The sequence below is a fragment of the Crinia signifera genome, chromosome 2 (assembly GCF_055691185.1).
Source record: "Crinia signifera chromosome 2, ASM5569118v1, whole genome shotgun sequence".
Classification (NCBI taxonomy): Eukaryota; Metazoa; Chordata; class Amphibia; order Anura; family Myobatrachidae; genus Crinia; species Crinia signifera.
This window is the reverse complement of record NC_139218.1, coordinates 3,797,751-3,825,214: the sequence shown is the minus strand read 5'-3', so window position 1 is coordinate 3,825,214 and position 27,464 is coordinate 3,797,751. Positions and strand designations below refer to the sequence as shown.

The 27,464-nt window shown below is 53.7% G+C and overlaps 1 protein-coding gene across 3 annotated transcripts in view; it reads right to left on the bottom strand.

The window, feature by feature from the left end:
- The window catches only part of LOC146059327 (immunoglobulin superfamily member 3-like), a 36,448-nt gene extending 9,932 nt beyond the window's left edge, over positions 1-26,516 (bottom strand). The window contains exons 1-6 of one of the 3 annotated variants that reach the window (XM_083171456.1): positions 26,385-26,516; positions 24,539-24,698; positions 9,123-9,500; positions 7,325-7,732; positions 1,356-1,745; positions 260-661 (exon numbers count right to left, since the gene is read on the bottom strand). In XM_083171456.1, coding sequence (XP_083027582.1) covers positions 260-661; positions 1,356-1,745; positions 7,325-7,732; positions 9,123-9,500; positions 24,539-24,590 — 1,630 coding nt within the window. In that variant the 5' untranslated portion in view covers positions 24,591-24,698; positions 26,385-26,516. The remainder of the gene's footprint in view (positions 1-259; positions 662-1,355; positions 1,746-7,324; positions 7,733-9,122; positions 9,501-24,538; positions 24,699-26,384) is intronic. The other 2 variants (XM_083171457.1, XM_083171458.1) reach the window with 2 other exon arrangements.
- Between the last annotated feature and the right edge of the window lie 948 nt (positions 26,517-27,464).

The following is a 27,464-nucleotide window of genomic DNA, read 5'->3' as shown; positions in this document are numbered from 1 at the left end:
GGCGGTGGTATAGAGATGATCTGGGGGTGATAATGCCGGGTCGGGGGGGTGTATAGAGATGATCGGTGGGTGACAATGTCGGGTCGGGGGGTGGTGGCGGTGGTATAGAGATGATCTGGGGGTGACAATGCCGGGTCGGGGATAGATATTACGGGGTAGTGGGACTAAGCCACCTGCAGGTGTGGTGGGTAATGGGGTACATCGCCCGTCTCCCGGTGACCCGCCCATATCACTAGTATATACAGCTATGACCGCTCACCTAGTGAGGTGACCTCTACACTGGTCTGGGCCGACCTCTCACCCAGCATCTGCCACTCTCCGTCAGAGGTTGGCACCCACTCTGCCACGCGGCACGCGTATGATCCAGCATCTGAGCGTTGGCTGCTCTCTAGCTCCAGGGTGAATGTGTCGGAGCCGGTCCTCACCATCCTTAGCCCGCCAGAACCAGAGCGGTCCCTGTACATTGGACTTGCCCACGTGACCCCATCGCGGTCCTGCCGGATCACCTCCCTCTGCAGGTTCTGCTTGTCCTGTAGGTGCCAGGAGGCGGAGATGCGGCTGTGCGGTCCAGACAGCGAGGCCACCGCGCAGGTCAGCGTGATCGGAACACCTTCCAGCACGGAACTGGAATTCGCCACCACGGTGACTGTGAGAGACGTCTCTGTGGGTTAGAAGAGAGATGGTTACAAGGGTGTGACAGCAAGTTACCGTTCCCCAAACAGCGAGACGCCATCAGTGACAGCAAGTTACCGGTCCCCAAACAGCGAGACGTCATCAGTGACAGCAAGTTACCGGTCCCCAAACAGCGAGACGTCATCAGTGACCGCAAGTTACCGGTCCCCAAACAGCGAGACGTCATCAGTGACAGCAAGTTACCGGTCCCCAAACAGCGAGACGTAAGGATGGTCCTGCCCAGAATCGCTAACATTCTAAGTGGTTTGGAATGTAAGCTCTTCTGGACAGGACTATCCTTACCTTCTGTATTATATTGTACGTAATGTCAGTGTATCTCATCCATGTACAGCGCAGTGTATTATGTTACCAGCCAGTGCCACAGATACCAGGAGTCAGGCTACCGGCCAGCGCCACAGATACCAGGAGTCAGGCTACCGGCCAGCGCCACAGATACCAGGAGTCAGGCTACCGGCCAGCGCCACAGATACCAGGAGTCAGGCTACCGGCCAGCGCCACAGATACCAGGAGTCAGGCTACCGGCCAGCGCCACAGATACCAGGAGTCAGGCTACCGGCCAGCGCCACAGATACCAGGAGTCAGGCTACCGGCCAGCGCCACAGATACCAGGAGTCAGGCTACCGGCCAGCGCCACAGATACCAGGAGTCAGCCCCACACATACTTAGGGGGAGCACGGAGATGGGAATGTTCTTCGGCCTCTTGCTCTCGCGGTCAGCCATCTCTCCGGAAGCCGATCGCTCCCGCTCGGTTACCCGGCAGTTGTATTTCCCGCTGTCCTCTGGACGCAGCCGGAAGATGCTGAGTGAGAAGGTGCTGTCACTGTCCCTGCCCACGCGCAGCTCTCCGCGGCTCTCTCGCTGGCCGTATTCTCCGATAAGAGAGGCTACTCCCCCGGGGCTCAGGCTGGCGATCAGGGAGCTGTTGAAGGCCCAGGATACGGCAAACATGCGATCGGGCGTGTTCTGCGCGTCGATGATGCACCTCAGCTCTGCGCTCTCCCCTGCGCTGTACGTGCGCCGGTCTGTTTCCAGGCGTACGTTGAACTCCTTGTCTATTGAGAGGGAGAGAGAGACAGACACAGAGAGGAGACACACACACACAGAGAGATGATTAGCGCCATATGATGGTGGAACATTCCAGGTGTAATAGAACCGCACAGTACAGACCTCACGCCATATACTAATTTCTAACAGTGTTCCATGGTCCAGGCAAGACCCTTACCATTTATACGGTCATCGTCACCCCCAATATACAGCCACCAATACCCCCAAATACACGGCCACCATCACCCCTAAATTCACGGCCACCATCACCCCCAAATATACAGTCACCCCCACTCCCTCATTGCCATCTAATCAGAATATTAAACCATTTTATGCCGCGGTCGCTGCACAATGTAATATCAGACCCTAGAGATGACAGGGGTTATTGGGGTTCATCATGTCCCCCCGTTATGCCGGTCACATAAGCGTGGTCTTAGAAGAAAACGTCACCTCTGGAAATAATTTACCCCCCCCCCCCACGCTGCGAACAGCAGAACCATGGGATGTAGACTCTGTGTAAGCCGGGATGGAGGAGACAGGATTACTACTTATATAATGAAAGTAGGGATCACATCCTCCTCTGTGCCAGACCATCATCTTCATGTGTCCCGCCCGTGCCTGGGGTGCGTGTATCACATCACCGTCACTAATGCAGTCTATCACCACCATGTGTAATATACACAGCGCACACGGTCTCACGCCTCGTGTATCTCATGTTCCCCATGCCGATTCGTCACAGAACACATTCTCCCATGTTGGTGCAATGAGTGTGAGTAACACGCTAGTGCCTGGGGTGCGTGTATCACGTCACCGTCACTAATGCAGGCTATCACCACCATGTGTAATATACACAGCGCACACGGTCTCACGCCTCATGTATCTCGTGTTCCCCACGGGGATTCATCACAGAACATTCTCCCATTATAGTGCACTTGGGGCGTAATTCAGGTTGGCGTGCAAAAGTAAATGACTTCTTTAATGGACAAATCTGTGCTGCACTGAGGGGGGGGGGGGGGGGGGGTAATAACATGTACAGAGAGAGTTAGATTTGGGTGGGGGGTGTGCTGTAACTGAGATCTAAATTGCAGTGTGAGAATAAGGCGGTCAGTATTTACCCTGCACAGAAACAAAAGAACTCCCCCAAATGTAACTCTCTCTGCACCTGTTACATCTGCCCCACCAGCAGTGCAGCATGGTTTGTCCATTAAAGAAGGAGTTTGCTTTTGCAGACCAACCTGAATCACCCCCTTAGTGTGAGTAACACGCTAGTGCCTGGGGTGCGTGTATCACCACCATGTGTATATACACTGCGCACACGGTATCACCACCATGTGTATATACACTGCGCACACGGTATCACCACCATGTGTATATACACAGCGCACACGGTATCACCACCATGTGTATATACACAGCGCACACGGTATCACCACCATGTGTAATATACACAGCGCACACGGTATCACCACCATGTGTAATATACACAGCGCACACGGTATCACCACCATGTGTATATACACAGCGCACACGGTATCACCACCATGTGTATATACACAGCGCACACGGTATCACCACCATGTGTATATACACAGCGCACACGGTATCACCACCATGTGTAATATACACAGCGCACACGGTATCACCACCATGTGTATATACACAGCGCACACGGTCTCACCACCATGTGTATATACACAGCGCACACGGTCTCACCACCATGTGTATATACACAGCGCACACGGTCTCACCACCATGTGTATATACACAGCGCACACGGTCTCACCACCATGTGTATATACACAGCGCACACGGTCTCACCACCATGTGTATATACACAGCGCACACGGTCTCACCACCATGTGTATATACACAGCGCACACGGTCTCACCACCATGTGTATATACACAGCGCACACGGTCTCACCACCATGTGTATATACACAGCGCACACGGTCTCACCACCATGTGTATATACACAGCGCACACGGTCTCACCACCATGTGTAATATACACAGCGCACACGGTCTCACCACCATGTGTAAATACACAGCGCACACGGTCTCACCACCATGTGTATATACACAGCGCACACGGTCTCACCACCATGTGTATATACACAGCGCACACGGTCTCACCACCATGTGTATATACACAGCGCACACGGTCTCACCACCATGTGTATATACACAGCGCACACGGTCTCACCACCATGTGTATATACACAGCGCACACGGTCTCACCACCATGTGTATATACACAGCGCACACGGTCTCACCACCATGTGTATATACACAGCGCACACGGTCTCACCACCATGTGTATATACACAGCGCACACGGTCTCACCACCATGTGTATATACACAGCGCACACGGTCTCACCACCATGTGTATATACACAGCGCACACGGTCTCACCACCATGTGTATATACACAGCGCACACGGTCTCACCACCATGTGTATATACACAGCGCACACGGTCTCACCACCATGTGTATATACACAGCGCACACGGTCTCACCACCATGTGTATATACACAGCGCACACGGTCTCACCACCATGTGTATATACACAGCGCACACGGTCTCACCACCATGTGTATATACACAGCGCACACGGTCTCACCACCATGTGTATATACACAGCGCACACGGTCTCACCACCATGTGTATATACACAGCGCACACGGTCTCACCACCATGTGTATATACACAGCGCACACGGTCTCACCACCATGTGTATATACACAGCGCACACGGTCTCACCACCATGTGTATATACACAGCGCACACGGTCTCACCACCATGTGTATATACACAGCGCACACGGTCTCACCACCATGTGTATATACACAGCGCACACGGTATCACCACCATGTGTATATACACAGCGCACACGGTATCACCACCATGTGTATATACACAGCGCACACGGTATCACCACCATGTGTAATATACACAGCGCACACGGTATCACCACCATGTGTATATACACAGCGCACACGGTATCACCACCATGTGTAATATACACAGCGCACACGGTATCACCACCATGTGTATATACACAGCGCACACGGTCTCACCACCATGTGTATATACACAGCGCACACGGTCTCACCACCATGTGTATATACACAGCGCACACGGTCTCACCACCATGTGTATATACACAGCGCACACGGTCTCACCACCATGTGTATATACACAGCGCACACGGTCTCACCACCATGTGTATATACACAGCGCACACGGTCTCACCACCATGTGTATATACACAGCGCACACGGTCTCACCACCATGTGTATATACACAGCGCACACGGTCTCACCACCATGTGTATATACACAGCGCACACGGTCTCACCACCATGTGTATATACACAGCGCACACGGTCTCACCACCATGTGTATATACACAGCGCACACGGTCTCACCACCATGTGTATATACACAGCGCACACGGTCTCACCACCATGTGTATATACACAGCGCACACGGTCTCACCACCATGTGTATATACACAGCGCACACGGTCTCACCACCATGTGTATATACACAGCGCACACGGTCTCACCACCATGTGTATATACACAGCGCACACGGTCTCACCACCATGTGTATATACACAGCGCACACGGTCTCACCACCATGTGTATATACACAGCGCACACGGTCTCACCACCATGTGTATATACACAGCGCACACGGTCTCACCACCATGTGTATATACACAGCGCACACGGTCTCACCACCATGTGTATATACACAGCGCACACGGTCTCACCACCATGTGTATATACACAGCGCACACGGTCTCACCACCATGTGTATATACACAGCGCACACGGTCTCACCACCATGTGTATATACACAGCGCACACGGTCTCACCACCATGTGTATATACACAGCGCACACGGTCTCACCACCATGTGTATATACACAGCGCACACGGTCTCACCACCATGTGTATATACACAGCGCACACGGTCTCACCACCATGTGTATATACACAGCGCACACGGTCTCACCACCATGTGTATATACACAGCGCACACGGTCTCACCACCATGTGTATATACACAGCGCACACGGTCTCACCACCATGTGTATATACACAGCGCACACGGTCTCACCACCATGTGTATATACACAGCGCACACGGTCTCACCACCATGTGTATATACACAGCGCACACGGTATCACCACCATGTGTATATACACAGCGCACACGGTATCACCACCATGTGTATATACACAGCGCACACGGTATCACCACCATGTGTATATACACAGCGCACACGGTATCACCACCATGTGTATATACACAGCGCACACGGTATCACCACCATGTGTATATACACAGCGCACACGGTATCACCACCATGTGTAATATACACAGCGCACACGGTATCACCACCATGTGTATATACACAGCGCACACGGTATCACCACCATGTGTATATACACAGCGCACACGGTATCACCACCATGTGTATATACACAGCGCACACGGTATCACCACCATGTGTATATACACAGCGCACACGGTCTCACCACCATGTGTATATACACAGCGCACACGGTCTCACCACCATGTGTATATACACAGCGCACACGGTCTCACCACCATGTGTATATACACAGCGCACACGGTCTCACCACCATGTGTATATACACAGCGCACACGGTCTCACCACCATGTGTATATACACAGCGCACACGGTCTCACCACCATGTGTATATACACAGCGCACACGGTCTCACCACCATGTGTATATACACAGCGCACACGGTATCACCACCATGTGTATATACACAGCGCACACGGTATCACCACCATGTGTATATACACAGCGCACACGGTCTCACCACCATGTGTATATACACAGCGCACACGGTCTCACCACCATGTGTATATACACAGCGCACACGGTATCACCACCATGTGTATATACACAGCGTACACGGTATCACCACCATGTGTATATACACAGCGCACACGGTATCACCACCATGTGTATATACACAGCGCACACGGTCTCACCACCATGTGTATATACACAGCGTACTCGGTCTCACCACCATGTGTATCTCATGTTCCCCATGCCGATTCATCACAGAACACATTCTCACATGTTGGTGCACTAAGTGTGAGTAACACGCTAGTGCCTGGGGTGCGTGTATCACGTCACCGTCACTAATGCAGGCTATCACCACCACGTGTATATACACAGCGTACCCCAGGCATGTCCAAACTATGGGCCTCCAGCTCCAGCTGTTGTGAAACTACAAGTCCCATCATGCCTTGCCACAGTTTTGCTTATAGGTAATGCTAAAACTATGGCAAGGCATGCTGGGATATGTAGTTTCACGACAGCTGTAGGGCCATAGTTTGGACATGACTGGCCTACACGGTCTTACGCTCTCACTATGTTCCCGGTGAGGGTGGTCACAGAACCCCCCTCACTGTTGGTGCACTTTACAATGTGGGCCCCTGGGCCCCTGGCCAGTCTCGGAGGGATTACCACCCACTATCACATTGGGTTGTATTCACGTTGAGCTATGACGTCACCTGAAGCCGTCTCTTACCTGCCGCTTGGACGCTGACATCCGACGTCTCCGATTCCTTCTTTGTCATGGAGAACCAGGCCCCGTCCGGGTCTTCAATCCACTCGGCCCCCTGGCAGAAGAACTCTCCCTGGTCGGAAGGCTGCAGGTGGTACAGGGTGAGGCGGAAGGTGCTGTTGCCTAATTTATCCAGCCTCACATCCCCCACAGAGAAGCGCGAAGCGTAGGACGGCCCGGGGACCAGAGAGAAATCCCGCGTGAGAGAGATGACCTCCTCCGTCAGCTCCCCCGTCCGTCGGTACCACGAGACGGAGAGGTGGGTGTGCTGAGGGGTGCTGTGGGACACCTGGCAGGACAGCTGCAGAGAGCCCCCTTCCACCTTCTGTAGGGTCTGAGCGGAGGATGAGACCACCAGGGAATCCGGAATGACTGTGGGCAGAGGACAGATGGTTAGGTGTCGGCAGTATGGACACTGGGATACTGCAGCTGTTGTCAAACTACAAGTCCCAGCATGCCTTGCCATACTTTTAGCATTCCCTAATAGCAAGACTGTGGAAAAGCATGCTGGGATTTGTAGTTGCACAACAGCTGGAGGGCCACAGTTTGGACATGCCTGAATTAGGTGAACCACTGAATGTCGACAAGCCTTTAGATCGACACCTCAAATAGGTCGACATGGTCGGAAGGTCACACAAGTATTAGGCCAACAATGGGACGGTTGACATGATTTTTTTCACGTTTTCTCTTTAGCCAACGTGTGCCGGCAGGTGGCATTTCCTACCCTGCCATCCACTATGGCGTAGTGGGAGAATAAAATAGTGCGCCGAGTGCAGGGAGCCCATGTTGACATTTGGGACTTTGCCGACCTAGATACTGCTAGATACCCATAATAAAGGAATACCCCCAGTAGCACACGCCAGGATAATGAGGGAGGGGGAACAGCTGGGACAGGCTCCAGAAGACAACGCTGCGTTGGGGGAAGGGGGGATAACGAGCGTAGGAACAGGTGGGGTCAGATTAAGAGGCTGATGTGACAGGTGGGCACCGGGCAGATGAGAGGATGTAATCTGCTGTCATGTATGTCCAATGCCCGCAGCGCTGCCGGCACACCATCACCCACTTAACCTCTTCCCTGCCAGAGACTCGCTCTATTGTCTGCCAGGCACATGTGCCAGCATCCAGCATGGACAGCGCCAGCGCAGCAGTGCCCTGTGGCACAGATATCACCCAGCCAGCTCCGTCACAGGAACACAGATACTTCCAGATCCGGAACATTAATCCGTACACTTCCCGGAGGGTCTGTCCCCCTCTCATCACACGCCAGGGTCCCCCGGGCACCGTAAGAAGCTCCGCCAGGGGAAGGCAGCGCTCCAGATAATGTCCCATTAACTATTTATGTGGAAGCAGGGAAGAGAGCGGATGGGAAGCCGGGGGAGGGGGGGATTCAATCATCTGTCTGTCTGTAGCCTCGGGGGGCCAGGGAGGTGGCAGAGACGGGGATGTCAGGCGGCAGATCTAAGGAGGAAAACAGCGGACAGGGGTAATTACACTGAGGGCAGGAGCAATTCCCCAAGGTCCTCGTCACTCTCCACCGATAACATGTGTAACGTTGGGACCCCCAGCCCGCAGAGGAATGGCTTTTAGTGACAATCACAGACCCCTGGCCGGTGACCATAGAGTAAGCGTGGCAGGTAGAGTGGTGATCAGAAACCGACGCTGGACCACCGCAACCGTATATCGGACCCCCGAAACCGCACACAGGACCACTCTCATCACACTCCCCTGCAGACACCTATATCCCCCCGCTCTCCCCTCTCACCGCTCAGGTTCATCTTGGCGCTGTAGCTGCCGTGGTAGGTGGGGTCAGTGTTGGGCGTGTGACATTCGTACTCTCCCGCGTCCCGCTCCTGCAGCTGGTGGATGTGCAGCAGTGTGTGGTCCCCGGACACTCTCTCCACCGATATGTCCCCGCTCTTTACCCGCTGGCTGTATATGGCGTAGGAGAAGGCGGGGTCTCCGGTGCCCACCACCTGCACCTCTCTGTCCGGGGCGGACGGCAGGTAGATGGAGTACAGGAAGTTCTGCTCAGATGGACCCTGGTAGCCCTGCACCTTGCACCAGATAGTGATGTGGGAGCCCACGGTCCGGTACAGGGGCCCCTGCTGGACGATCACCTGCCGCTGGGCCCAGGACACGCCTGTCAGGAGAGATTATACATTTTAGAATGATAGACACAATCTGATTGCTTCTTCTAGACTGAACACAATTGTTTCCATCGGGGGTACAGCTGCGGGATGGGGGCGTGTGCGCGGCTGTGTGCAGAGATAGGGACACGGGAAGTTACAGGGGGACCGCAGGGGGACACAGCAAGTGGTTACAGGGGGACCACAGGGGGACACAGCAAGTGGTTACTGGGGGACACAGCAAGTGGTTCAGGGGGACCGCAGGACTGCAGGGGGACACAGCAAGTGGTTACAGTGGGACCGCATGGGGACACAGCAAGTGGTTACAGGGGGACACAGCAAGTGGTTACAGGGGGACCGCAGGACTGCAGGGGGACACAGCAAGTGGTTACAGTGGGACCGCATGGGGACACAGCAAGTGGTTACAGGGGGACACAGCAAGTGGTTACAGGGGGACAGCAGGGGGACACAGCAAGTGGTTACAGGGGGACACAGCAAGTGGTTACAGGGGGACACAGCAAGTGGTTACAGGGGGACACAGCAAGTGGTTACAGGGGGACACAGCAGGTGGTTACAGTGGGACCGCAGGGGGACACAGCAGGTGGTTACAGTGGGACCGCAGGGGGACACAGCAAGTGGTTAGAGGGGGACCGCAGGGGGACAAAGCAGGTGGTTACAGTGGGACCGCAGGGGGACACAGCAGGTGGTTACAGTGGGACCGCAGGGGGACACAGCAGGTGGTTACAGTGGGACCGCAGGGGGACACAGCAGGTGGTTACAGTGGGACCGCAGGGGGAAACAGCAGGTGGTTACAGTGGGACCGCAGGGGGACACAGCAGGTGGTTACAGTGGGACACAGCAAGTGGTTACAGGGGGACACAGCAAGTGGTTACAGTGGGACCGCAGGGGGACACAGCAGGTGGTTACAGTGGGACACAGCAGGTGGTTACAGGGGGACCGCAGGGGGACAGCAAGTGGTTGCAGGGGGACACAGCAAGAGGTTACAGGGGGACACAGCAAGTGGTTACAGGGGGACCGCAGGGGGACACAGCAGGTGGTTACAGTGGGACCGCAGGGGGACACAGCAGGTGGTTACTGTGGGACCGCAGGGGGACACAGCAGGTGGTTACAGTGGGACCGCAGGGGGACACAGCAGGTGGTTACAGTGGGACACAGCAAGTGGTTACAGGGGGACACAGCAAGTGGTTACAGTGGGACCGCAGGGGGACACAGCAGGTGGTTACAGTGGGACACAGCAGGTGGTTACAGGGGGACCGCAGGGGGACAGCAAGTGGTTGCAGGGGGACACAGCAAGTGGTTACAGGGGGACACAGCAAGTGGTTACAGGGGGACTGCAGGGGGACACAGCAGGTGGTTACAGTGGGACCGCAGGGGGACACAGCAGGTGGTTACAGTGGGACCGATGGGGGACACAGCAGGTGGTTACAGTGGGACCGATGGGGGACACAGCAAGTGGTTACAGGGGGACCGCAGGGGGACACAGCAGGTGGTTACAGTGGGACCGCAGGGGGACACAGCAGGTGGTTACAGTGGGACCGCAGGGGGACACAGCAGGTGGTTACAGTGGGACCGATGGGGGACACAGCAGGTGGTTACAGTGGGACCGCAGGGGGACACAGCAAGTGGTTACAGGGGGACCGCAGGGGGACACAGCAGGTGGTTACAGTGGGACCGCAGGGGGACACAGCAGGTGGTTACAGTGGGACACAGCAAGTGGTTACAGGGGGACCGCAGGGGGACACAGCAGGTGGTTACAGTGGGACCGCAGGGGGACACAGCAGGTGGTTACAGTGGGACCGCAGGGGGAAACAGCAAGTGGTTACAGGGGGACCGCAGGGGGACAGCAAGTGGTTGCAGGGGGAAACAGCAAGTGGTTAGAGGGGGACCGCAGGGGGACAAAGCAGGTGGTTACAGTGGGACCGCAGGGGGACACAGCAGGTGGTTACAGTGGGACCGCAGGGGGACACAGCAGGTGGTTACAGTGGGACCGATGGGGGACACAGCAGGTGGTTACAGTGGGACCGATGGGGGACACATGGAGCCACATGATGCAGCCATGGATAGAGAACACTCCGGCGTCTAGGGGGGCCAATGGTTATGAGGGTCCCCGAAGGGTTTTGTCCCCGCTAAGGGGGAGACTCATTTTGGTGCTTGAACCGGAGAGGGGAGCAGGGTATAGCGCAGGGGGCAGATACCTGGTGCCCAGCAGGTGGGTACTTACACGCTGCATAGTAGTAAGGGAGGGGGCACTAGCTGACTTCCCTGGCACAAGTGCGCAACTCTGCGCTCTGGTCCCTGCTATGGTCCCTGTGGACCGCAGAGCTCACACTTAACCCCTGTGGCACTGGCTCCGGCATGTATGGTATGCGCAGAGTCAGGGCGGGGTACAGTCACCCCCCCAGTCTGCGCCCACACACACACTCACATCACAGACGCCATTATCGCCATGTAATACATGTGGACTATAGAAGTACAATAACACGCAGAAAGGCGCTGCCGTATATAGGGGGCATCGCAGCAGGATCGGAGAGATGGGCAGAGGCGGGTCAGTCTACAGCAGCACATCCTGTGAGACAGCAGTGACTGACGGGAGACGGACATGAGACAGTCTGACAACCACATGCTAACAGCAAGGCCACGGATTCCTCACTAATGTGTGCAAGTGTTCCCACGCCTGCCCCCCCCCCCACACACAGCTGTGTGAGGGGACATGTCACAGTGTGTCTAACCCAGGACCCCACCAGATCCCGGAACATTCTCCCCCGTTACAGCGAATGGCGGCAGGAGCTGGGTATTTGGGATGGATAATATATAATACATGCGACTACTTTAACAGATTCTTATTGGAAATAGGAATAAAACAAACACGCATTGCACGCCTACAATCTATACAATACCCCACACAGGGGGGCTGATTCTGTAGAGGTACACCGTCAGTGCTCCTCACAGTGACTGTACAAGGAACGCCGTCAGTGCTCCTCACAGTGACTGTAGGAGGAACGCCGTCAGTGCTCCTCACAGTGACTGTACAAGGAACGCCGTCAGTGCTCCTCACAGTGACTGTACGAGGAACGCCGTCAGTGCTCCCCACAGTGACTGTACGAGGTACACCGTCAGTGCTCCCCACAGTGACTGTACGAGGTACACCGTCAGTGCTCCCCACAGTGACTGTAGGAGGAACGCCGTCAGTGCTCCTCACAGTGACTGTACAAGGAACGCCGTCAGTGCTCCTCACAGTGACTGTATGAGGTACACCGTCAGTGCTCCCCACAGTGACTGTACGAGGTACACCGTCAGTGCTCCCCACAGTGACTGTACGAGGTACGCCGTCAGTGCTCCCCACAGTGACTGTACGAGGTACACCGTCAGTGCTCCCCACAGTGACTGTACGAGGTATGCCGTCAGTGCTCCCCACAGTGACTGTACGAGGTACACCGTCAGTGCTCCCCACAGTGACTGTACGATATATGCTGTATGTGCTCCTCATAGTGACTGTACGCCAGCCTGTAATATGATTGGTTGCTATGGCAACATCCCATCTTCAGTAGAACACCCATCTTAGTGAATTTACCCCTGTGTGTTGCCCGGTAACCCTACAGATGTCTCTCAGACTCACTGATGCGTGGGTACCCGGACTGCTGGCGCAGGCATGCCACTGAGATTACTGCCATGCCCCGGGCCACATAGCGTTCTGCTTACTGAGACATTATACTAGGGTGACCAACTCATCCCTACAATCCGGAACACATATTAATTACACAGGTTCTGTGGCTGGCTTTCACCTGGTTTTAAACTGCCACAGAACCTGTGTAATTAATATGTGTCCCGGATTAAAGGGATGAGTTGGTCACCCTACATTATACCAATGTGCCTGGCGTGGCGGGTGAGGGCCGCTGTGCGCAGCTACAATGAGACGCAACATTGCAGAACACGCTCCCCGCGGCGCTGCGTCTAAGTCATGGCAAGCACCTCCGCCATCTGATGTACATCGGCACTATATTGTCTACAATTACATAGATGGAAGCCCCGTCTTTATTACTAAATATATTACACAGCGCTCATTACCATAACTGTGACACTGCCGGGAAAGCTGGGGGAATAATCAGCCATTACCATGGCAACGCCGAGCGCAGGCTTCAGGCCCACGTAATACAAGCCTCCAAACTGATAAATAATTAGATTTTATCTGGATCTGCTGTGATACACTGACAGGGCGGCTGTGAGAGGATGGGGTACCACACTCCACAGCGCTGCCAAACTCCTCTGGCACGCCTTGCCCGCGTTCAATACAACAATCCCAGAGAGGACGGAATGTAATCAGTGCTACGGCGGGGGAATAAGGAAGTCTGATACCACTAGTGAGGATGGCAGAGAATTACAGATATGGGGTGCAGAGTACCGCCCTACCCCGGGGCATGCATGCTGGGAGGCGCTGGTTTCCATGCACCTCTGTGAATGAGCCCCCATAGGCACCCTATACTGGCTGGCCATAGACTAGAGCCACCATAGTGTGTTATATCCAGTCTCCCCCCATACCATAATCCAGGGGAATACCACCTTTACCTCCCAGGTGGAAAATCCATGGCAAAAACCAATATGGCCGCACTCTAACAACTATTGACACATGTGCAGCTGCCTGGTGGATGTGCCTGTCCTGTGCCAGAGGGTAAGGACGTGCATATGAGGCCATGTGGGTGAGGTGCATCAAATCCAGTTCTGTTACTTATCTAGCAGGGTCTAAACCTGGGCAACTTTATCTCTCTCCGAGACTCAATACATCCATTCTCTCCGAGGCTCGGTACATCTCCCCCATTCTCTCTCCGAGGCTCGGTACATCTCCCCCATTCTCTCTCCGAGGCTCGGTACATCTCCCCCATTCTGCCAGAGGCTGGGTACATCTCCCCCATTCTCTCTCCGAGGCTCGGTACATCTCCCCCATTCTCTCTCCGAGGCTCGGTACATCTCCCCCATTCTCTCCCCGAGGCTCGGTACATCTCCCCCATTCTCTCCCCGAGGCTCGGTACATCTCCCCCATTCTCTCTCCGAGGCTCGGTACATCTCTCCCAGGCTCGGTAAATCTCCCCCCATTCTCTCTCCGAGGCTCGGTACATCTCCCCCCATTCTCTCTCCGAGGCTCGGTACATCTCCCCCATTCTCTCTCCGAGGCTCGGTACATCTCCCCCATTCTCTCTCCGAGGCTCGGTACATCTCCCCCATTCTCTCTCCGAGGCTCGGTACATCTCCCCCATTCTCTATCCGAGGCTCGGTACATCTCCCCCATTCTCTCTCCGAGGCTCGGTACATCTCCCCCCATTCTCTCTCCGAGGCTCGGTACATCTCCCCCCATTCTCTCTCCGAGGCTCGGTACATCTCCCCCCATTCTCTCTCCGAGGCTCGGTACATCTCCCCCCATTCTCTCTCCGAGGCTCGGTACATCTCCCCCCATTCTCTCTCCGAGGCTCGGTACATCTCCCCCCATTCTCTCTCCGAGGCTCGGTACATCTCCCCCCATTCTCTCTCCGAGGCTCGGTACATCTCCCCCCATTCTCTCTCCGAGGCTCGGTACATCTCCCCCATTCTCTCTCCGAGGCTCGGTACATCTCCCCCATTCTCTCTCCGAGGCTCGGTACATCTCCCCCATTCTCTCTCCGAGGCTCGGTACATCTCTCCCATTCTCTCTCCGAGGCTCGGGACATCTCCCCCATTCTCTCTCCGAGGCTCGGTACATCTCCCCCATTCTCTCTCCGAGGCTCGGTACATCTCCCCCTATAGTATACAGTACAGTGTGTGGTCACCGGGGGCTCGCCTAGAAGCGGCAGGCCATTACCATGGCACGGTGAGGACCATTACTATGGGCGGAACCCTATTCCCTGCACTCCGTTACCAGGAATCCCCACGTAGGAGAGATGGGATCCCGGGGCCCCTGTAAATGACATAACCAGTCCCCTCGGCCCCGGAGGCCCATATACACACAGATAAAAGCTCTGCCATACATTAGGCCGCATCAAATATTCAGCAGACGATCAATATTACTCTCAGCATTAACAGCAAAACAAAGGAAACTTCCGCCCGCGGCCAATCCCACGTCCCACCTGCCGACAGCCCAACCAAGGTCACACGCCGACACGGAGACCGCCGTGTGTTCTACTGTACAACATGTACAGCGCAGTATGGCCAGCACAGGGTAATCCATACTACCTGGCCTGTATACATTACTATAAACCTTACTCTAGGCCTGAGGAGCAGCGCAGTATGGCCAGCACAGGGTAATCCATACTACCTGGCCTGTATACATTACTATAAACCTTACTCTAGGCCTGAGGAGCAGCGCAGTATGGCCAGCACAGGGTAATCCATACTACCTGGCCTGTATACATTACTATAAACCTTACTCTAGGCCTGAGGAGCAGCGCAGTATGCCCAGCACAGGGTAATCCATACTACCTGGCCTGTATACGTAACTCTAGGCCTGAGGAGCAGCGCAGTATGGCAGCACAGGGTAATCCATACTACCTGGCCTGTATACGTTACTATAAACCTTACTCTAGGCCTGAGGAGCAGCGCAGTATGGCCAGCACAGGGTAATCCATACTACCTGGCCTGTATACATTACTATAAACCTTACTCTAGGCCTGAGGAGCAGCGCAGTATGGCCAGCACAGGGTAATCCATACTACCTGGCCTGTATACATTACTATAAACCTTACTCTAGGCCTGAGGAGCAGCGCAATATGGCCAGCACAGGGTAATCCATACTACCTGGCCTGTATACGTTACTCTAGGCCTGAGGAGCAGCGCAGTATGGCCAGCACAGGGTAATCCATACTACCTGGCCTGTATACGTAACTCTAGGCCTGAGGAGCAGCGCAGTATGGCAGCACAGGGTAATCCATACTACCTGGCCTGTATACGTTACTATAAACCTTACTCTAGGCCTGAGGAGCAGCGCAGTATGGCCAGCACAGGGTAATCCATACTACCTGGCCTGTATACATTACTATAAACCTTACTCTAGGCCTGAGGAGCAGCGCAGTATGGCCAGCACAGGGTAATCCATACTACCTGGCCTGTATACATTACTATAAACCTTACTCTAGGCCTGAGGAGCAGCGCAGTATGGCCAGCACAGGGTAATCCATACTACCTGGCCTGTATACATTACTATAAACCTTACTCTAGGCCTGAGGAGCAGCGCAATATGGCCAGCACAGGGTAATCCATACTACCTGGCCTGTATACGTTACTATAAACCTTACTCTAGGCCTGAGGAGCAGCGCAGTATGGCAGCACAGGGTAATCCATACTACCTGGCCTGTATACGTAACTCTAGGCCTGAGGAGCAGCGCAGTATGGAAGCACAGGGTAATCCATACTACCTGGCCTGTATACATTACTCTAGGCCTGAGGAGCAGCGCAATATGGCCAGCACAGGGTAATCCATACTACCTGGCCTGTATACGTAACTATAAACCTTACTCTAGGCCTGAGGAGCAGCGCAGTATGGCAGCACAGGGTAATCCATACTACCTGGCCTGTATACGTAACTCTAGGCCTGAGGAGCAGCGCAGTATGGCCAGCACAGGGTAATCCATACTACCTGGCCAGTATACGTAACTCTAGGCCTGAGGAGCAGCGCAGTATGGCCAGCACAGGGTAATCCATACTACCTGGCCTGTATACGTAACTCTAGGCCTGAGGAGCAGCGCAGTATGGCCAGCACAGGGTAATCCATACTACCTGGCCTGTATACGTAACTCTAGGCCTGAGGAGCAGCTCAGTATGGCAGCACAGGGTAATCCATACTACCTGGCCTGTATACGTAACTCTAGGCCTGAGGAGCAGCGCAGTATGGCAGCACAGGGTAATCCATACTACCTGGCCTGTATACGTTACTATAAACCTTATTCTAGGCCTGAGGAGCAGCGCAGTATGGCAGCACAGGGTAATCCATACTACCTGGCCTGTATACGTAACTCTAGGCCTGAGGAGCAGCGCAGTATGGCCAGCACAGGGTAATCCATACTACCTGGCCTATATACATACCTCTAGGCCTGAGGAGCAGCGCAGTATGGAAGCACAGGGTAATCCATACTACCTGGCCTGTATACGTTACTATAAACTTTACTCTAGGCCAGAGGAGCAGCGCAGTATGGCAGCACAGGGTAATCCATACTACCTGGCCTGTATACGTAACTCTAGGCCTGAGGAGCAGCGCAGTATGGCCAGCACAGGGTAATCCATACTACCTGGCCTGTATACGTAACTCTAGGCCTGAGGAGCAGCACAGTATGGCCAGCACAGGGTAATCCAGACTACCTGGCCTGTATAGGTAACTCTAGGCCTGAGGAGCGATGCCACATCGTGTGGGTGCGCTCTATACCAGTGTGGGTGTAATAACTTGTTCCTGGCTAATATCAGGTACAAAGAAAGGGACAAAATAGACAGCGCTGCGGGACTATATTTAAAACATAAAATAAATTTTATTTATACAACACAATATAATTCATATAAAAATCTTGGTCATATATGACACAATATCACCGGCCGGTGTAAAATAAAAAATTATTTGTGTCCTTCTCCTTCTGACACCCAATGGTAACTCAATTTTCGATAGTTCTGCACACAAGAGCATGAAAGTCAATTCCCACAGTCCTTTAGTGCAATCGGAACTGTATTAGTAGTTATATTGAAACTTAATACAGGCAACAGTTTCCTGCTCCTCAGAGCCCGTGCAATTGCAGTTGTTAGTAAAGCAGGCAATCAGCTGGTTTAGAGCTGGAGCTTTGGTTAGTACATTAGCAGCATAGGGTTAAGGATGCACGCGATGTAGATCACGTAGATCTACATCGCGTGCATCCTTAACCCTATGCTGCTAATGTACTAACCAAAGCTCCAGCTCTAAACCAGCTGATTGCCTGCTTTACTAACAACTGCAATTGCACGGGCTCTGAGGAGCAGGAAACTGTTGCCTGTATTAAGTTTCAATATAACTACTAATACAGTTCCGATTGCACTAAAGGACTGTGGGAATTGACTTTCATGCTCTTGTGTGCAGAACTATCGAAAATTGAGTTACCATTGGGTGTCAGAAGGAGAAGGACACAAATAATTTTTTATTTTACACCGGCCGGTGATATTGTGTCATATATGACCAAGATTTTTATATGAATTATATTGTGTTGTATAAATAAAATTTATTTTATGTTTTAAATATAGTCCCGCAGCGCTGTCTATTTTGTCCCTTTCTTTGTTCTTCTATTCACCAAGGGTTGAGTATCCCTTGGAGATAGCAGCTGGGACTATATTCAGGGTTATTGCGCTCAGTATATTTCTTTTTTAATATCAGGTACAGATGCCCACGTAGGGGATGGCTGTCCTCTGCTTCATGCCCAATTTACCATGTGCCCCAATGCTGCCGTGTGCCCCCAGCGTCACCTGAAACCTGAGGTGCCATGTGTCCCCAGAGCTGCCTGATGCCCAGGGTGCCTTGTGCCCCCAGAGCCACTTGATGCCCAGGGTACCTTGTGCCCCAGAGCTGCCTGGAGACCCTTACCCATAGATGTATGCAACATGCGGCCCCCCAGTTGCTCTGGAACTATACATCCCAGCATGCACCATACCAAGTTTTAGTATTCTCTAATAGTAAAACTGTGGCAGCGCATGCTGGGATGTGTAGTACAGAGCAGCTGGGGGCCGCATGGTTACATAACTTCTGTCGGAGCTGAAGATCAAGTTCCCGGGGATAAGGACTCAGTCCTTCCACCCAGGCCCCGGACTCAGTCCTTCCACCCAGACACACAAGCCCCCGACTCAGTCCTTCCACCCAGACACCCAAGCCCCCGACTCAGTCCTTCCACCCAGGCCCCCGGCTCAGTCCTTTCACCCAGACACACAAGCCCCCGGCTCAGTCCTTGCAACCAGAACCCCGGCTCAGTCCTTGCAACCAGACCCCCGGCTCAGTCCTTGCAACCAGACCCCCGGCTCAGTCCTTGCAACCAGACCCCCGGCTCAGTCCTTGCAACCAGACCCCCGGCTCAGTCCTTGCAACCAGACCCCCGGCTCAGTCCTTGCAACCAGACCCCCGGCTCAGTCCTTGCAACCAGACCCCCGGCTCAGTCCTTGCAACCAGACCCCCGGCTCAGTCCTTGCAACCAGACCCCCGGCTCAGTCCTTGCAACCAGACCCCCGGCTCAGTCCTTGCAACCAGACCCCCGGCTCAGTCCTTGCAACCAGACCCCCGGCTCAGTCCTTGCAACCAGACCCCCGGCTCAGTCCTTGAAACCAGACCCCCGGCTCAGTCCTTGCAACCAGACCCCCGGCTCAGTCCTTGCAACCAGACCCCCGGCTCAGTCCTTGCAACCAGACCCCCGGCTCAGTCCTTGCAACCAGACACACAAGCCCCCGACTCAGTCCTTCCACCCAGACACCCAGGCCCCCGACTCAGTCCTTCCACCCAGACACACAAGCCCCCGACTCAGTCCTTCCACCCAGGCCCCCGGCTCAGTCCTTTCACCCAGACACACAAGCCCCCGGCTCAGTCCTTGCAACCAGGCCCCCGGCTCAGTCCTTGCAACCAGACCCCCGGCTCAGCCCTTGCAACCAGACCCCCGGCTCAGTCCTTGCAACCAGACCCCTGGCTCAGTCCTTGCAACCAGACCCCCGGCTCAGTCCTTGCAACCAGACCCCCGGCTCAGTCCTTGCAACCAGACCCCCGGCTCAGTCCTTGCAACCAGACCCCCGGCTCAGTCCTTGCAACCAGACCCCCGGCTCAGTCCTTGCAACCAGACCCCCGGCTCAGTCCTTGCAACCAGACCCCCGGCTCAGTCCTTGCAACCAGACCCCCGGCTCAGTCCTTCCACCCAGACACACAAGCCCCCGACTCAGTCCTTCCACCCAGACACCCAGGCCCCCGACTCAGTCCTTCCACCCAGACACACAAGCCCCCGACTCAGTCCTTCCACCCAGGCCCCCGGCTCAGTCCTTTCACCCAGACACACAAGCCCCCGGCTCAGTCCTTGCAACCAGACCCCCGGCTCAGTCCTTGCAACCAGACCCCCGGCTCAGTCCTTGCAACCAGACCCCCGGCTCAGTCCTTGCAACCAGACCCCCGGCTCAGTCCTTGCAACCAGACCCCCGGCTCAGTCCTTGCAACCAGACCCCCGGCTCAGTCCTTGCAACCAGACCCCCGGCTCAGTCCTTCCACCCAGACACACAAGCCCCCGACTCAGTCCTTCCACCCAGACACCCAGGCCCCCGACTCAGTCCTTCCACCCAGACACACAAGCCCCCGACTCAGTCCTTCCACCCAGGCCCCCGGCTCAGTCCTTTCACCCAGACACACAAGCCCCCGGCTCAGTCCTTGCAACCAGACCCCCGGCTCAGTCCTTGCAACCAGACCCCCGGCTCAGTCCTTGCAACCAGACCCCCGGCTCAGTCCTTGCAACCAGACCCCCGGCTCAGTCCTTACACCCACACCCCCAGCTCAGTCCTTGCACCACGGCATTGTCAGGCCAGGAAATGTGAGAGTGGGATCAGTGCTCTGAGTGTCACTAATGAGCCCCCCCCCCCATACCACACACACAGCCGCCCCATCTGTGGCAGACACACATCCATCGGCGCAGCCATTGTCTATGCCGGCTGGCTGCATACAGGAGACAGATGGTGACATCCTCAGCGACCCATCATATACACGGCACATACCCTGAGCACAGAGGGAACATGGCAGAGATGGGAGTACCAGCATCCACACACAGCAAAGATCCTATGGAGAGAGAGGTCCTACACTTACAGTACCAGCCAGGGGGGGTCTATACTAGAATCTGGGTAATCACAGCTTTAGTCCACAGAAAACCAATGAGATGATCGGAACTGTTACCTAGAAGACCGCACAGCTTTCAGCACTGCCCATAAGTAACGCAATGGAGTCTCCCGAAGCCAGAACATCGGTATCAGAAGGGGGGAAGCGGATGCAGCTATGTTTATAGAAAGAGAAAGGTGGACGCAGGAACATCTGCCGGCGCTGGCAGCCGCCTCGTACGCCGCGCTTACGCTTTATAAGGGTCTGCATGCAAACAGGAACCATCACAATAACATCCTGTGTATACAAATCACACACAATACGGGGCCCTAGCCAACAGCCCCAAACCGGGCCCCATACCATCAGCAAGGGCCGCAGACTGTCCAACAAATCACAGAACAGGGCCCTATACCGTCAGCGAGGGCCACAACCCCTGTCCAGCAAATCACAGAACCGGGCCCCATACCGTCAGCGAGGGCCACAAAATCTGTGTCCAACAAATCACAGAACCGGGCCCCATAACATCAGCGAGGGCCACAAACCCTGTCCAGCAAATCACAGAACCGGGCCCCATACCATCAGCGAGGGTCACAATCCCTGACCAACAAATCACAGAGCCGGGCCCTATAATGAAAATGAGGGCCACAAACCCTGTCCAACAGATTACAGAACCAGGCCCTATACCATCAGAGGGGGCCACAAACTCTGACAAACAAATCACAGAACCGGGCCCCACAATGTACCTTCCCTGTAGTGTTCCCAGTATGGACAGGTTGTGTGGGTACAGTGGCACCTACAGGGAAATGACTCGCCTGCCCCCTGTGATGTCACTGATAACGTGCCTGCCCCCCTGTGATGTCACTGATAACGTACCTGCCCCCTGTGATGTCACTGATAACGTACCTGCCCCCTGTGATGTCACTAATAACGTACCTGCCCCCTGTGATGTCACTGATAACGTACCTGCCCCCTGTGATGTCACTGATAACGTACCTGCCCCCCTGTGATGTCACTGATAACGTACCTGCCCCCTGTGATTTCACTGATAACGTATCTGCCCCCTGTGATGTCACTGATAACGTACCTGCCCCCCCTGTGATGTCACTGATAACGTACCTGCCCCCCTGTGATGTCACTGATAACGTACCTGCCCCCTGTGATGTCACTGATAACGTGCCTGCCCCCCTGTGATGTCACTGATAACGTACCTGCCCCCCTGTGATGTCACTGATAACGTACCTGCCCCCTGTGATGTCACTGATAACGTACCTGCCCCCTGTGATGTCACTGATAACGTATCTGCCCCCTGTGATGTCACTGATAACGTTCCTGCCCTCAGGTGTGTGGTAGGTGGCAGACGAACCTGCCGTGACCCCCGGTGAGGTGCGAGGTGAGGGGTATCAGTGACAGGACAATGACAGATTCAGTGACTCAGCCGGAGTGATTCCGAGCACTCTGCTAACATCTGGTCTATTAACCCCTCCTGTGCCAGTCACCTGCATCTCTCATCCCTATTAACCCCTCCTGTGCCAGTCACCTGCATCAGTATTAACCCCTCCTGTGCCAGTCACCTCCATCCCTATTAACCCCTCCTGTGCCAGTCACCTGCATCTCTCATCCCTATTAACCCCTCCTGTGCCAGTCACCTGTATCTCTCATCCCTATTAACCCCTCCTGTGCCAGTCACCTGCATCCCTATTATCCCCTCCTGTGCCAGTCACCTGCATCCCTATTAACCCCTCCTGTGCCAGTCACCTGCATCAGTATTAACCCCTCCTGTGCCAGTCACCTGCATCCCTATTAACCCCTCCTGTGCCAGTCACCTGCATCCCTATTAACCCCTCATGTGCCAGTCACCTGCATCTCTCATCCCTATTAACCCATCCTGTGCCAGTCACCTGCATCAGTATTAACCCCTCCTGTGCCAGTCACCTGCATCTCTCATCCCTACTAACCCCTTCAGTGCCAGTCACCTCAATCCCTATTAACCCCTCCTGTGCCAGTCACCTGCATCTCTCATCCCTACTAACCCCTCCTGTGCCAGTCACCTCCATCCCTATTAACCCCTCCTGTGCCAGCCCCCTGCATCCCTATTATCCCCTCCTGTGCCAGCCCCCTGCATCCCTACTAACCCCTCCTGTGCCAGTCACCTGCATCCCTACTAACCCCTCCTGTGCCAGTCACCTGCATCCCTATTATCTCCTCCTGTGCCAGCCCCCTGCATCCCTACTAACCCCTCCTGTGCCAGCCCCCTGCATCCCTATTAACCCCTCCTGTGCCAGCCCCCTGCATCCCTATTATCCCCTCCTGTGCCAGCCCCCTGCATCCCTACTAACCCCTCCTGTGCCAGTCACCTGCATCCCTACTAACCCCTCCTGTGCCAGTCACCTGCATCCCTATTATCCCCTCCTGTGCCAGCCCCCTGCATCCCTACTAACCCCTCCTGTGCCAGTCACCTGCATCCCTATTATCCCCTCCTGTGCCAGCCCCCTGCATCCCTACTAACCCCTCCTGTGCCAGCCCCCTGCATCCCTATTAACCCCTCCTGTGCTAGTCAGCCACATGTTACATTAACCCCTCCTGTGCCAGCCACCTGCATCCCTATTAGCACCAGCCTCCCCCTGAACCAGCATCTGCCCCCCCCCCCCCATTATCTGTCACCAGCACCTTCTCCCCAGCACCAGCACCTTCTCCCCAGCATCTGTCCCCCCCCCTGCACCAGCATCTGTGTCACCAGCACCTTCTCCCTAGTAACCGCCTCCCCCCCATGCTAGCATCTGCCCCCCCCCCCCCAGCACCAGCATCTGTGTCATCAGCATCTGTCCCCCACCCCCAGCACCTTCTCCCATGTACCAGCCTCCTCCCCATGCCAGCATCTGCCCCCCCAGCACCAACATCTGTCCCCCACCCCCAGCACCTTCTCCCATGTACCAGCCTCCTCCCCATGCCAGCATCTGCCCCCCCCAGCACCAGCATCTGTCCCCCACCCCCAGCACCTTCTCTACAGCACCAGCACCTTCTCCCCAGCCTCCCCCCCCCATGCCAGCATCTTCCCCCCAGCACCAGCCCCCCCCATGCCAGCATCTATGCCCACCAACTCACCCAAAGTAATGCCAGTACACTGTACATAATGCTAGTAATTATTAATGCCTGACAGACAACATTAGTACCACGGAAGAGACCCGGGCGATGGTCTAACCCCAGGATTTTGATGCCAATTTTATGGGTACTTACCTACGGCACAGATCCCTGTAAGGAGAAGCCAGATGCCCATGCTGCCCATCATGTGTCTATCACAGTGCCATGTGTGCGGGCTGCCCAGCAGAATATCCCAGTAGCAATGCCAAGGTCCTGAGATCAGAGTTCAGCAGCAGCTGGCAGTGCCCACCCTGCCCTAGGGGATGCCAGGAAAAGGGGTGGGTGAGTGGGGGGCAAAATACACATAGAACACAACAGTACACCTTATACACAGTCACACTAACACAACAGTACACCTTATACACAGTCACACTAACACAACAGTACACCTTATACACAGTCACACTAACACAACAGTACACCTTATACACAGTCACACTAACACAACAGTACACCTTATACACAGTCACACTAACACAACAGTACACCTTATACACAGTCACACTAACACAACAGTACACCTTATACACAGTCACACTATCTAACACAACAGTACACCTTATACACACACATAGAACACAACAGTACACCTTATACACAGTCACACTATCTAACACAACAGTACACCTTATACACAGTCACACTATCTAACACAACAGTACACCTTATACACAGTCACACTATCTAACACAACAGTACACCTTATACACACACATAGAACACAACCGTACACCTTATACACAGTCATACGATCTAACACAACAGTACACCTTATACACAGTCACACTATCTAACACAACAGTACACCTTATACACACACATAGAACACAACCGTACACCTTATACACAGTCATACGATCTAACACAACAGTACACCTTATACACAGTCATACGATCTAACACAACAGTACACTTTATACACAGTCATACGATCTAACACAACAGTACACTTTATACACAGTCATACGATCTAACACAACAGTACACCTTATACAGTCATACGATCTAACACAACAGTACACCTTATACACAGTCATATGATCTAACACAACAGTACACCTTATACACAGTCATACGATCTAACACAACAGTACACCTTATACACAGTCATACGATCTAACACAACAGTACACCTTATACACAGTCATACGATCTAACACAACAGTACACCTTATACACAGTCATACGATCTAACACAACAGTACACCTTATACACAGTCACACGATCTAACACAGCAGTACACCTTATACACAGTCACACTATCTAACACAACAGTACACCTTATTCACAGTCACACTATCTAACACAACAGTACACCTTACACACAGTCCTGCACATGTAATATAACATTACACACTAGATATAGTCACACCATATACACATAACACAACATTACACAGTATCACTACACACACACACACATATATATATATATAAATATATATATATATAAAACACAAAATCACATCCTATAATAGTCACACACACACACACACACACACATTTAATACAACCTTACATCCTATATACAGTCCCACACTTACAATACAACATTATACCCTATACACAATCCCAGTTACACCATGCACACACATATAACAGTTACACTATATATACATACACACACATAACACATTACACACATATAACACAACTTGACACCATATATACACAGTGGCAGTTACACTACATACACACACGCATATATAACACCACATTACACACTAATAACACAACATGACACCCTATACACAGTGGCAGCCTGCACAGTGATACAATATTTACTAGGAAACACCCAGCATGGGCGCATTGTGTACCTACACATTGTACACACAACACAAGGCATGAGCTATATACACAGCCAGCACAGTACAGTACTGAGATACAATGTAACAATATCACACACACACAGACACAATGTAACACATGAGGTATACACACCCAGCTCTCGTACACAGATCAAGGAGACTGACAATGAAATCTCAGCCGAGCCCAGAGACCCACCTCCAGGAGACAGCCCACACCCCATCCAGAGACAGCCCACACCCCATCCAGAGACAGCCCACACCCCATCCCAGGGACAGCCCACCTCCAGGAGACAGCCCACACCCCATCCAGAGACAGCCCACACCCCATCCCAGGGACAGCCCACCTCCAGGAGACAGCCCACACCCCATCCAGAGACAGCCCACCTCCAGGAGACAGCCCACACCCCATCCAGAGACAGCCCACACCCCATCCCAGGGACAGCCCACCTCCAGGAGACAGCCCACACCCCATCCAGAGACAGCCCACCTCCAGGAGACAGCCCACACCCCATCCAGAGACAGCCCACACCCCATCCAGAGACAGCCCATACACAGACACAGACACACACACACACACACAAATGTATATATATATATATATATATATATATATATATATATATATATATATATATATATATATATATATATATAGCTGCTGGTCCCATAGTGCAGGTGCTGGGAGGCTGCAGTCTCTGTGTATATAATAGTATATAGCAGTGTTCATACTTGCCTACCTGTCCCTCTCCCTCAGGGACACAATGCTCTGTTCCTGGACTTCCCTGGTAATGTGTGATTGTCATCACCTGTGGTGTCTAGGTCGACAGGTCATTAGGTCGACATGGGCAAGGTCGACAGCCAAAAGGTCGACATGGGGGTTCTTCACTGTTTTTTTACCCGAATGTCGACACAGTCAACATGGACACAGTTTTCAATGCACTGCATCCCTTCGCTGTGCTCGGCACACTATTTTATTCTCCCACCACGCCCTAGGGCATGAAATACCGGCTGTCGGCACATGTCGGCTCAAGAAACAGTCGACCCTATGACTCGACCTAGCCCATGTCAACCTAATGCTTGTGTTGACCTAGTGACTGGTCAACCTAAACCCATGTCGACCTTGATGCCTGTCGACCTAGTGGTGTTGACCTAATGACCGTATCCTCTTATCAATGACCTAGATCCCCACAGGTGCTGGCAATCCTACATTACC